Source organism: Pagrus pagrus (genome assembly GCF_965226575.1).
Source record: "Pagrus pagrus genome assembly, chromosome: 16".
In the NCBI taxonomy this organism is placed as follows: domain Eukaryota; kingdom Metazoa; phylum Chordata; class Actinopteri; order Spariformes; family Sparidae; genus Pagrus; species Pagrus pagrus.
The window spans coordinates 13,642,400-13,655,699 of NC_140200.1; the positions used below are offsets into that span (position 1 = coordinate 13,642,400).

Below are 13,300 nucleotides of genomic sequence, written 5' to 3' on the forward strand. Positions count from 1 at the left end.
CCTGCCCCATGAACCTCCCCCTTTCACCTCCCGCTGCCTGCCTTCGGCTGATTGTCACTGTCTCCGGGTCAGCTGTGGACATTTCTCATTTATTATCCTAAGCAAAAGTGGCATGGCATTAGCGCAGGGTGATTGGGTTAGCGTTAAGCATCAGGATCTGATTGAGTTTGTGCTGAAGTGGGTGATGGAGAGAACATTGCTTATGCAGAGTTGAGGGGCCCATCAGGTGAGGCGGTTTGGGGAGCTTTTCCCCTCAGACGCGTGGCATGCTAATGAGCCCGCGTGCCGAGTCCTGAAGGTTCATACTGTGCAGAAATGTGATGCCATTTGTCAGCTAAGCTTTCAGAGACGTATTTATGTATATATAGTGCACACGCCGTGTTTACAAGACACAGAGCAGCATTTCACATTACCAAACCAAACGTTATACGTCGGCGGTTTTACGGCAGCACTGCTGTAGATCTACATGCAGATATGTCATTTGATTTTTCTTTGTTGTTGCAGCAGCCTAATTATCTTATTTTACAAGCATCGTGGATGCGGCAACATTTTTGTCACATTGTCATGTATTTCCTCTGCCTTCCCCCATGAGATTCATCTACGTGGACGTGGCTGCGATGACACATTATATTTCTTCCTGTCAACCCCATCAGGATGCCTGATTTGCTGGAATGTCAATGAGCTCGGTCTCCTTGAAACCACCGGCAACAGAGACGGCACGATGGCCTTGCGGAGCTGTGCGGAAAGCGGCGTGTGCGCTCGCATGCGTGTACGGTTTTATGACTGCGTGTGTCAAGCCTCTGGCGCATGAATGTTTGAGCCTCTACAGCTGTGTGGGTGTGCCTGTGTCGGTGCATTTGCATTGGCTCAATCACATCCGTCTCAAAGTCAAACATATTCTCTGATGATTTATTTATGCAGTTGTCGGACGTTATATTTAGTGTTAAGCTGCAGCCCGAAGCAAACTGTGGGTGACATCCGATATGTGCCGGAGGACAGGTGAATCTGTTTAAATCCATACAACACACACACACACACTGATTGGATTGTGTTTGTCCCCCTCAGCGTCTACACGTGTCTTCTGTATGCACCGGGCCCGACGGCTCCTCTGTATGACCTTTGCCTGCAGCCGTCCCGTATTCCTGCGGGCCGTGTTCTGCACACCGATCACCAGGAAGAAGGCGATGTGGAACATGCGGACGTAAGGTCACCTCCTCACACTGAGCACAAGGGACATGTCGAATTGCACACAGAATTCTAAAACGATTCTTCTCCCTGTCTATTTCCTATGCTCCCGTTCCTCTCCTCCTTCGCCCGTCCCCGGCCACAATAACACAACACGCTCCCTCCATTAACTGTCTGTTGGATTCAATTACTCTGGCTGGAATTATGGATCTGCTGCCTTTCTTCTCTCAGGCCAAGTGAGGAGGCTGTGTTGGGGGTGTTATAATCATAGGGTCCTGGACCGGGAGAAAACTGCGACAGCCTGTAATTACATGTAAACACGTTATAATGCAATTTAAATCATCCATTCGTCCGTTCTTCCTGGCAGGTGGACATTGTGTACAAGGGAAAAAAAGGTTTTGCGATCTGAGAGAGAATGCCATTTGTTTTGTTAATAAAGAGAGGAATCAATTCAACCACAAACAGAGCTTGAAGAAGCCGCTGAGTGAACTGTATTTCTCTGGAGCTTGAAATGAGATCGCTTATTTAGTCAGAGAAAAAAGAAAGCATGTATATGTGTGGGAAGCTGCTCAAAGACGTGAATCCCCGGTGAGATTGAGGTGTTTAGTGTTTTATTGTGCAAAACCGAGACTTCATAAGCTCCCTCGTCAGGGGATTAAAGAAAATAATATGCTCTGCATCTGGGGGATTGACCAATCAATCAGTGGCCGTGCAATCAATACTACAATTATGAGACAAACCAGCTCAGCGAACTGTAAAAAAAAAAAAAAACACTGTACTTCGGGTTTAAACTGCTGAATTTTTTCGGAGCACTATTTATTGCCACGGTGTGCAAAAAAGGGCACAATGCATGCACTCAGACCAGAGCATTATAATTTAATAAGTACCGAGGCCATTTCAATTCCAAGCAGAAGAATATCAATGTAACTGCATGCTAATCACTTACCCTGACCAACCGTGGAAAAAAAAAAGGGGATTCATTTGCATATTCTGAACTAACTTAGGTGACAGTTGCTGCTTTCCTCTCGTGTGATCATTTTGCCGGTAACATTCGATGGAGCGTGCATTAAACCCAAACCCAAAAGAGGAGGAGCCCTGGGGTTAACACACATCTTCCTACATCGGTCATGCATCAGGGGGGTTTTGGGGGGTTGGGGGGGTGGATTCATCAAGATATGTGTAAGACTTGTACTTGTGCAATGTCAGCGTTGTACTTGTCCATTTCTTACAGCTGATTAAGAGATATAACGCATAGCTGGTTTTACAGTTGCTGAGGCTTGCGTAAATACGCCCCAAACAGTGTGAAGAATCTGCAGATTTAAAGGCCATACCAGTGTTTTTCTTTGTTTTGGCAAACTTACTGTGAGGAAACAAAATCAGAGTACACACTGATTCCTTTTTTATTACCTTCTTTGTTATTACTATCAGAGCTACTTCATCAGTCAATGTTAATAATGCAATTTTTTGTGTGTGTGTGTGTGGGGGGGGGGGGGAGTTCATGAGCAGGTGGGAGGCTCTGAAAATTAATATTTAAAATAACTAAAAGCAGCCTCTCTAATCATTAAATCATACTGTGCATGCATTGTGAACCCTCCCATGTAGGCAAATCTTACTGTATGAATAATGCGCCCTTTAAATAGCAGGTAAAATACTGTGCATTTGACTACAGACCAGCTTCATGTTGGGTCAGTTCCTGCTGCCTAAAGATAGCAGTGCACCATCAACTACACCTCATTTTAAGACCAACACGCCCAGTGGCACACAGGTGGGCGCAGGTACATTTGCTATTTACACAAAGCGGTTACGCCTCTGTTGAGAAACACTGCGTTAGAGAGTTAATGTTACTAAATGGTGGTTTGTTTATTGACGAAGACCACAACTCCCATGGTTCCATGCTGCTTCATATCATCAAATGACATCTTTTTCTTTCATTGTTTTGATTTTGAAAACCCTAGCTGCCTAGCTTTCATATTCTGCATATTAAAGCAAATGGGAAAAGATCAACAGTAGTAAGAAGTACAAGGAAGCTTGCAAAAACACTGGTATGGTCCTTTAGAGTAAGGCCTTTAGATCTGATATCCTGTTGTTGGAGACCATATCTACATCCCTGAAGGCACCTAAGAATAAAGAGGCTGCCTCTTGCAGGACTGCTTTTTCAAGCAGTCACAGCTTGATGATTTTCGGTGAATGAATTCCCCTTTTCAGGTCTGGAGGGAGCAACTGCTGTGTGTTAGTCAAAGCAGGCAAACAGTAAGGGAGGAAGGAAGTGGGGGAAGGAAGGCGGGAAGGAAGAAGGAAGGAAGGGAAAGGGAGGCAGGGTTGACATGTTACCTGGCTATGACAAACAGCACACAACTGACACCCAAGCAAGCCAGCAGAATATACATCCAGATATCGGGCGAGAGGGGATTGAGGAAGGAGAAGACTCCGGGGTTGGTGCCGTTGGGCTTGCGGTACAGGATACTTATCCCCAGTGTCATGAAGGGCTTCGAGAAGTCGATGACCTTCTCTCTGACGTAGGTGATGGCCAGAGGAGCCACCGCCAGGTCCGCCTTCTGTAATGAGATAATAAGGGTGGAGTGGGGGAGGTTAGGGGTTTGAGTCCACCAATAAAAGACAACCAATTGAATTAGCATCTGATTTCTGTCGACAGCTGGTCGGGTCAATATGTAGAGGAGGAAGAGCCACGACAGAGGAGAGAAAATAGCTGGGGTCATTAGTTCAGATAGATTAGCAGGTTGGAGGCTGAGTTTTTCTGGAAATTACAGGTTACATGTCTGATCCTTCTTACGTGGCATCAGAGGTGAGTCACGAAGGTAACTATTGTGGGATTAGATAAATCTATGACAAGTGCACTCTATGTCCCCTCTCAACATAAGATTAGCGTCCTTGGTGCTAAGCGCTGAGATATTTTTGCATAAACCCTTCAAGAAATGAGTTGTTCCTCTAACACAGACAGTTTTACAGTGAATTTTCTGTTTTCTTGAGATTCTGAGGGTGGTGCCCTTTTGGTTTTCTGCTGCTCACGCTAACTGACAAATTACAATTCACGATGACGGAGAGTAAGACATATACAGTACCTTCCAATGTGATGAAGGTTTTAAATGTCCATCTTATCAAAATGACTGCTGGTGAATGCTAAAACATAGTCTTACAGTAGCACATGAAGAGAACTGTTATTAACTTAGCAACTTGACTCAGTCAGTCCAGCTAAGTCAGGCTGTAGAGCCTCAGAACATTTATAAACTGAGCAACAGAGAGTTTTTATTATCTCCGCCAAGGAGGTTATGTTGGTTGGTTTCTTTGTCAGCAGGATTTCACAAAAACTACTAAATGGATTTCTACGAAACCTGGACGGAGTTTGGGTCCTGGCCCAGAATAGATCGAATCCAGATAAAGGGACGGATCCAGGAATGTTTTCTCACTTTCTTAACTCAGATTTTTGGACATTTTCTTCAGTTTCTCTGGAAATAACACATGGATATAAAAAATGTAACACAAGAGTGTTGAGATGTAAAACTGCATACATGTTTAGTTCTTATTGTTCCAGCCAAGATTGCTGCATTGCATCATGGTTATCATAATTATATAAAATCACTTGTGCTTTTAGAGATTTATGGTAACTCCTTCATTTTTTCTTTTTGCATTTTCTGCATGTTACTATTTGGTGATATAGTTGACTCACGTGGTCCATGAGCTCCCGCACCATGCCGTTCCACTGGCCCGTGCCCTCGTCCAGCGCCCCGTACCTCCCGTCTTCCACTAATCGCACCTCATAGCGGAAGCCGAGGATGCCCGAGAGCTCCCTCAGCAAGTCGATGCAGTAGCCCTCGAAGCGGTCATTCCCATACAGAGGCTTGTCTGACTTCTTAAACATCACATATGGCTCCTCCTGTACCGGGAAAAATAAATTGGTGTAGAAGCACGTCTGCCAGTTCTGTATTAGATATTGAGCTGTTTTTGTTTTTTTTCCCTATGTGTATTTGTTGACTGTGCGTGCGTGTTTGTTTTCATTTGTTCTGTGTCTACCAGGATGGTGGATACACGCAGGGACTTGTTAGCCAGAGAATCTGTGATGTTGGAAGTCTTGCTTTTGTGAGTCTCTGTCATATTCAGGCCGCTGGGAGGATCCCATGTTCCAATCTGTTGAAACAATTCAATGTCAAGTTTATATCACCTTGTCTTGTCTACTGATAGCAATACGATGCCCAGACTTTCTGGCTCAGAAGCACGCATCAACTGGGTGACACACCTTCTCCAGCCCCTCCTCCTTCAGACTGATGACGTCCAGGTCGAAATCTGTCCTCAGCCCATTGGTCTTGTTGAAGAGAACACGTCCGGTCAAACCATCCCAGTGAGCCTGCAGACAGCAGCATAATAAACTAAGATCCTCGGCTCTCAGCGGAGTCATTCCATTAACCTTAAGGTATCGTCTCTCTCGACAATATCAATCCATCCACTAACCATTAAACTTTTTCTGTCCCAATTATGAATTCTGTCTGGCTCTCCCCTCACTGTCTATCTCGACAACATAACAAGAAACAATAAGGCAGCGAGGATGGAAGCGGGTTTGACAGGTAAGAGTTCATTATGCATGTGGTTCATTGTGCTTGAAGTTTCACTTCAAAGCCATTGGAGGAACAGACGGGCATGGAGAGTGATAGTCGACACAGGAGGGGGAGGAAGTGCAGCTACTACAATGGCTCATTCTGAAAATTACCTGCAATGATACCATCCACAGAATGAAAGAGCTTTGTAGAACAAAGCAAATGGCTGACCCTGACTAGAGTTAAGGAGACACACAGAGGCTTTGATATAGGCACCGGTTGAGATATGCACAGAGGAAAAGTGGGAGGACGGAAATGAGACATCACAAAAAACACGTCGTTAAATGTGGATTGTTTTAGAGGACATCATCGTGAACATTACTGAGATTAAGCAATAAACTTGTTTACGATGTTTAAATGGGTTTTAGCATGATGATCACAAGAGAAAGACGATGCCGCAGTGGTTTGCAAAGGAAATATTTGCAAACACGTGATTGAACCGATCAATATAACGCGCCCAAACTACAGCGCTCAGCAGATTATGTAAGTCAGAGGTCGAGGCAGGGCGCGCACTGATGGGCCATGTACCTCTTTGATGAGGCCGATGAAACGCCCCCCGAAGCGCCACGGCTTGTGGCGGTTGCACTGCAGAGAGCTGACGGTGATCTGCTGCGACTGCTGCACTGCCACGGCCACCACGTGCACGGCGTCGTACATCAGCGCCGCGTCCGTCTGCAAACAGAAGGGGTAATATCATTAGACATTTTTATAACACCTGCCAATACATCTGTCCACATGACCTTTTAATCGGCCCATTTGTTCACCTGCGAAGGAACATAAGAAACTGTGTGAGGTCTCGGGTGACTTGCTTTACTCTTTAGTCGGGACAAGAGAACATAAATTAGGAGTAATGCCAGCGGTAAATGCCCTGCACAAATGGCACAGTGTCTCAGCCTGTTAGTAAAAATACCCGACCACTGTCTGAGGCAAAGAGAAAGCTCCGCCAGGGAGAGTCTCTCAGTGGAAGGCTGGCCTGTCAGGGTGAAGACTAATGGGTCCTGATGGGTGTGCTTCTTCTCCAGAAAGAGGGAAACGCATAACAGGCGCCAGTGCAGATGGGACGACTCTGACTGACAGACTCGGTGTAACATGCTAAGCACATGGCACAAAGCAGAGCAGGGATACACGGTGAACTGCACTGAAAAGCCTGGACGATATCCAGGCCATAGGACCTCAGTAATAAGTCATCAAAGGGAGTAAATGCTGGAGCTGGAATTTATCACACCGACATGCTGAGATTTATCTTCACAGCTCTGCCCGGCACACATGAACTCCTTTCACACTCTCTGTCCTCACAGTTCGAGACTCTCCACATTCGCCCAGGTCCACACATTACAGCTCAGCTAAGATCCTCTTTCCATGGTCCCGCGCAGGCTGAAATACACTGTGGTGATCTTATTTGACAAGTCCTGGGTGACCAACCTGCGAGGGAGTATGAAAAATGACTTTGAGACCACAGAGCATCTGCAGCTATAGGGTCTTTGTGAACGCACTGGGCTGTCAGAGAGAATGAGCCGGGCTTCAGAACAGCTAGGCACACAGCAGGAGACCAGTGTGCTGCTGTTCAGCTCATATCAGCTCCCTATGTTGCCTCTATAGGTGCAGCCGAGCATCCGTGTGGGAGAAAAGGAAAGCATGAAGGGTCTGGAGGGGCGAAATTATGTTACATGCAGAATTCATCCGACTAATATGTATGGTGACAGCTCGATTACAGAAATAAACTTCCAAGAGCAAACCAGAGAGGAAGGGAGGGAGTTTGTGTGGTTGTGGCAGATTGTAGGTTTTTAGCTTTCCCCCCGGTTCTCCTGTGCTTTTGGAGCTGGCGACTGCTGATGTCAAAGGGAGCAGCAGATCAGAGGACGGTAAAGCCATCTCTGCACTCTTTCATCCCCACTGCTTCCTCGAGAACGGGAACAGCTAGTGCCATATCTGCTCTCCCAGTGCAGGCTATGTGTGGATGTGTGTGTGCGTGTGTGTGTGTGTGCTAATGTTGTGGGTTTCATGGCAAATACTGATTAGGAAAAGAGCCATTCTGCTAATCTATTTCTTGAATAGTGTGGGGGGAGTATACGCACAGTCAATACCCAAACACTATTTTCTCCACTGAAGGGAAAGTTCATCACATGCTATTATCCAATTAGTGTGTTAGCAACTAAATTGAATCCAGACTTATTTTATTTACTTTACAGTCGATCTGATTTCAGAAAAGTTGTCCTAATCACATTCAGTTTCATTCGACTTCACAAGTACACGATGCATTTGGAATTCACTTTGGACATGATAATAGTTTGACCGTGTCACGGTGCAATTCATGCAATTCAAATAAGATCTGCCCTCTACCACCACTTCACTTTTGCTTTTGACCTTTTAACTTTCCACCAACAACCCTGACTCTTTCCTTCCAGAATCAATCGACACCACATTTCTATTCTTCTATCGACACACTCTTGGGTCAAACTACAACATTCAGGGTCTCGCTCAGTAAGTTATTATATATACAGTATAAATATAGTCTGTGGAAGAAAAATCTGACAACTTGTTTGCTTAAAATTTCTGACAAAAGGTCACTAAAACTGATAGTTTTGAAGTTTTGCTTGGAAGTTTACCCGTGCTTCTCATACTGTTTTATTCTTGATTATTAAAAAGGTATAATTTCCAGAATATGGCCAGAATTCAATGGTCACTCCAAAAACAAAGGGGGTAACGCTTTAAGATACCAAAGTAAGTGACACCTGCTGCTCTTTGGTAGCTATCATCACAGCTCAGTTAGCTGTGGTTGGCACCCTGGTTCACAGGGGGAGTCGCCACAGGGCGACTGGGTCCAGCTCAACTGGATTCAGCTGCCTGAGGTGAGAGTAAAGACTGAAGGACACCAAACTGGGATTGAACTGAGACTTCAGGACAGACTGAGGCCAGTTTGACAACAGGGGATACAGTATGGAGGCTGACAAGACTAACTTCACGGACGACGAGAGGAGCGTGCAGCGTGAGAGAAACAACAGACAGTTGGACATCTGCAGCAGGTGGAAAAGACGTGGAGCTGGAATATTTCACATCTTAGTCGTGAACTGAGGATTTATTATTAGAAGAGGAGACTGGAGTCGGACAAACCAGACTGTTTTGATGAGTTTAATTTAGTTCATGTTGAGTTTGAATGAAGTGTGTTTGACGTTGAGTTAACGAGGCAGTTAAGCTCATCTTAGTTGAGTAAACGAACTTCGGTATAGTAAGGAACGCAGAACTAAGAGCTTTCATGTGCTGACATTTTGTGAGTTTATTTTGTTACGCTAACAGCCGGTATTTATTTGCCAGATGAAACTATGGGGGCCGTCGCCTCTTGCAATACAAAAGCCGTATTACAAAACTGGATGGGCTCGGGCTAGCTGGTTAGCATGCTATCTTCAGTGGACATATCTGCAACACAAGACAAAGACGTCTTTGACGTAATGTCAACACTGTTGTTTCTTCACACTCTGTTGATAATGTTAGTTCATTGTTTTTTTTCATGTTTTACAATTCTGTTCGTATCATAAAAATTGCCCCTTTAAAACCCGCTGGCATATTTTAGCACAGTGTCCCCAGGGTGCAACCAATGTCAGCTGGGATTGGCTCCAGTCCTCCACGATCATCAAAAGACTCAGTGGGTGCAGGTAACGGATAGATGGATCGGACATTTTAGCAGACTCTTGACAAGAGAAGTGTCTAAACGAAGGAGACTTCTGTGCGATGGTTTATATACAGTATTCACTCGAGGGGAAAAAAGCCTTACAACATGCTATAATGACAATTTCATAGAGCGATGTAATAACGATATACTGTATATACATGCTTCATCAGCAGCAGTGTAAAGAGCGTTTTATATGGGCTACATTAAAGACAGGAATTTGTTTATTGTAACGTAAAGATGGATTTGGCTGCAGGAAGCATCAGCCTACTTGAGAACAGGAGTTTATGTGATGTTTTACAGTATAAATGCCGTACTGCTGTGTTTTCACTCTGAGGACAAACCACTCCGCCAAATCACCCATCAGCCTCTTTGTTTGAATGATTTATGCCATTCTATTAGCTTACTCCATCGACGTACCAACCGTTCCTGGATATGTTTCCTCCATCTTTTAACTTTTGATTGCCGTGATACATCAAATATTGTCTGGCTCAAATGATTTATATGGCAAAGATCTTTTTCCTACTTGCCTTCAGAGCAGAACAATTCCTGAAAATCCCTTTGTGATGGAAACAAAGAGAGGCTGGCATCAAGTGGAAGACGGAGAGATCAAGGGGGGAGGAAAACGTGAAATGATGGCTCACAGCTCTGGCAGATTGCATTCAATTTAAAAACAATCCAAGAGCGATCTTGATATTTATTTCAGAGCCAAGCACAGATCCCTTTGGGGTGTTTTAAGTGCTTTAAGTGAAACCAATCTCGAACCCCTGGGGCACTCAAACAGCGAGGGGAAAGGGTTTCAAACAAAATGCCCAAAACTCCTGTAGCCTTGTCTTTCTCCGTCTCTCTCTCACTCTCTGTCTCTCTCAGTCAAACACCCACATCTGAAATAACACAATCCCCTTCTGCTTCAATTAAAATACCAGTCCAGACACCGTCTGCCTTCATTTTTAATGACTCACATCGTTCCCACACCTTCATTCACCCCTTAGTTCGCCTATGCATTTTCCCTTTATCATAAACGTGATACATGAGGAACAAACAGACATTAACGCATGCGCAAGAGCCAATTAGCGAGATGTGTGTACGCCGCACACAAAACAGGAGCACGATCAGATGTAGCGAAGAAACCCCGAACCGCAAGCTTCCCAGAGGCACGCCTCATTTGTCGTAGTTGCATGCAGTTTCCTCATTTAGAACAGGTGAACGGCAAACTCTCCGGAGCTGCCTGCTGAGTGTGTGTGTGTGTGTGTGTGTGTGTGTGTGTGTGTGTGTGTGTTTACACAAATATATTCCTTTCCACTGCATCAGTATTCACACCGGCTCTCCACCTGTGCATAATTCCATAATTCCTCTGATAATGTTGCACCCTGAAAAACGACGTCTCCCTTTCTCTTCTCACCTCTTCTCAATCAGTCATCCTCCTCCCAGAATTCCTCTGAACACGCGCGCGTACACACTACTCGCCGTCTGGTGATGGACGTGTACTGTGCCTGCTTGTGTACAGTGGTACTCCTCTGTTTATACATATCATATACATCTGATTAGCCCTAATGAGATTAGCGCTGACCTGTTATTCACCATGCATCGCTGGGCTGCAGCTGCCAGACACAGAGCAACAACAACACACGCACACACATGCACTCAGACACGCACACAGGCAGCATTGCCATCAGCATCAGAGTCACAGTGTCAGCGGGAGAGAGAGAAGCTCATTGTTTTCTTGAAGCTGAAGTCACTTTGCCCTCAGATCACAGACAGACCCATGGGGTTTGATGATTTGATAGAAGAAGGAGGCAATTATTCATTTCATTCCATAGTTTATATGTATTTGTGCTGCTTCACTGCACCGTCGGTGCAAGTATTTGCTATTCGAGTCACAATTTCAGGCTGTCGGATAAATTACGCCGTTTCTCAACTTTGTGATTTTTGGCAATTAAATCTTCACTAGTCAAGTAGAGTTTTCTGTAAACAATACGCCATGATTCAGAGCTTCTATTTCAATCAAAATACCCAATCTCACTCACTCCCCTACTGAGTGAGACGATGTTTTATCTATTTGCTTTATCTGACAAAAATGAAATTCCCATGGGGAGCATGGACACTGTTGAGAGTTGTCTGTGCATAATTAGTGATGAATTCCCACTTTTGAAGAAAATGCTGCCTCCTGAAGAGCAGCTAGTCGGCGAGCTAACAGCAAACAAAAGGAGACTCTGACAATGAATGAGGCTGCATAACACTTCCAGTTATATCACCTACGATGAGGATGTTGGGATGTACACCCTCATTCTGCAGCAGAATATTGAGACCACCCTTAAATCTAACCGTTCAACATAAAGCTGGAGCATTCAGTCGGTTAGCTTAGCTTACCGTAACGATGCGAAACAGCAAACAGGAACAAAAATACAACACATTGGGTTTTGTGGGTTATGTGCAGGTCAGCTTGTCTTTTTTATGTTTCTGGTTTTGTACCAAACAAACAAGACATGCCATAAAATAAGTGAGATTAACAGGTGCTGGCAGGCAGATTTTATTATTTCATTATTTCCATGTTATTATTGATTTCACTGGTTTTCTTGCAAGATCCAACTTGATTGGTTGCCTTCGTCGGCCAAGTTTAGCACAGAGTATCAAGACAAAGAAGCAGTTGACATACACAAGCCTGTTGTACATATTAACGTATATGTGGTTAGCAGGACCGTTAAAATGCCAACACTTTTCTAGTGACTTGGCTGCAATGTTCTGTTTTTGCTCCTTTTAGAGGTCTACTATTACAGTCATTAAATCGTAATGTAAAATGTCACCATATATTTCTGACACTGATGTGCACCATGAGACCCCGGGTGATGCAAACTGAGTCGGTGCTTTGAGAATTGTGCAAACTTTCACTTCTAGCACAGAAATGAAAAGACAACAGTTGGAAAAACTCTGAAATGTGAGATGTGATTTATGGGGCATATTATGGCTGTTTCAGGCCTCCTAGCAAAGAAGGGAGTGCAGCCAGTTTCTGATCATTCTGGTGGGGAAAAAAGCCCTCGGGTGACTGCAGCTCAGCGTAGTGCCATCTTTCTCCATGTCCCTTACTTTTCCACTCTGTCTCCCTTCGTCCTTTTCTTTCTGACCGCCTGTGTTCTGCCCCAGTCCCTCCTCCCTTCACTTCTGTCTACTCCTCTCTTTTATCCCCTTTGTCTTTATTCCAGTGTCTTCTCCCTGCCTTCCCTGGTTGCTCTCTACAGTATTTCACTGAGCTGTGTGCGAGCGTTGCCCAGATTGTGGGTAAAAGGGGGGCTTTGCCAGTGCAGTCACTGTCATTTTTCCTCTTTTTCTTTTGTGCGTTGGAGGTTTAATCCCTTTCTCACATTGCATTTCCACATGCTGAGGCAACAGAGCAGAGTTGCTGCATTTCATTTTTTTCAAGATGAGGTTTTTGTCACAGGGATGTAAGGCTGGCTTCTTCTGACGAGGACCCCTGGGTAACAGATCCATTGATGGTGCTGGATTTATGTGAAAGCACATTCATGGTTTTATTGTAGATTTAAGCGCACTTTAAAGGGGGATGAAGGACTACACTGCAGAGTTTTTTGGTTTAAAGGAGAGGGTCCCCGTGGGAGTCGTGAGCAGAACTCTGATGTATGTATATTATCAGATACCGAGAGATACATGAACCTCCTCTCTGACCCTGCATTGTTATATCACCATGTCTGAGTGATACTCACTGGATTGTGTAAATAGCATATCTGAACTTTGGGAGAAAAAAAGTCAAAAGGGGAGATTGTTAGCGATCTCATAAAACATTGAAAACAAACTGTTTGTTTAAACAGCTAAATGGGAGAAGCAGTTCAAA

At 44.6% G+C, this 13,300-nt stretch overlaps 1 protein-coding gene across 3 annotated transcripts in view; it reads right to left on the bottom strand.

The window, feature by feature from the left end:
• Positions 1-13,300, bottom strand: part of LOC311271442 (glutamate receptor ionotropic, kainate 2-like) — a 76,281-nt gene that overhangs the window by 14,977 nt on the left and 48,004 nt on the right. For all 3 annotated transcript variants that reach the window (XM_084377115.1, XM_084377113.1, XM_084377114.1), the window contains exons 7-11: positions 6,321-6,464; positions 5,438-5,545; positions 5,215-5,328; positions 4,871-5,077; positions 3,517-3,740 (exon numbers count right to left, since the gene is read on the bottom strand). In XM_084377115.1, the coding sequence (XP_084233241.1) occupies positions 3,517-3,740; positions 4,871-5,077; positions 5,215-5,328; positions 5,438-5,545; positions 6,321-6,464 (797 nt within the window). The remainder of the gene's footprint in view (positions 1-3,516; positions 3,741-4,870; positions 5,078-5,214; positions 5,329-5,437; positions 5,546-6,320; positions 6,465-13,300) is intronic.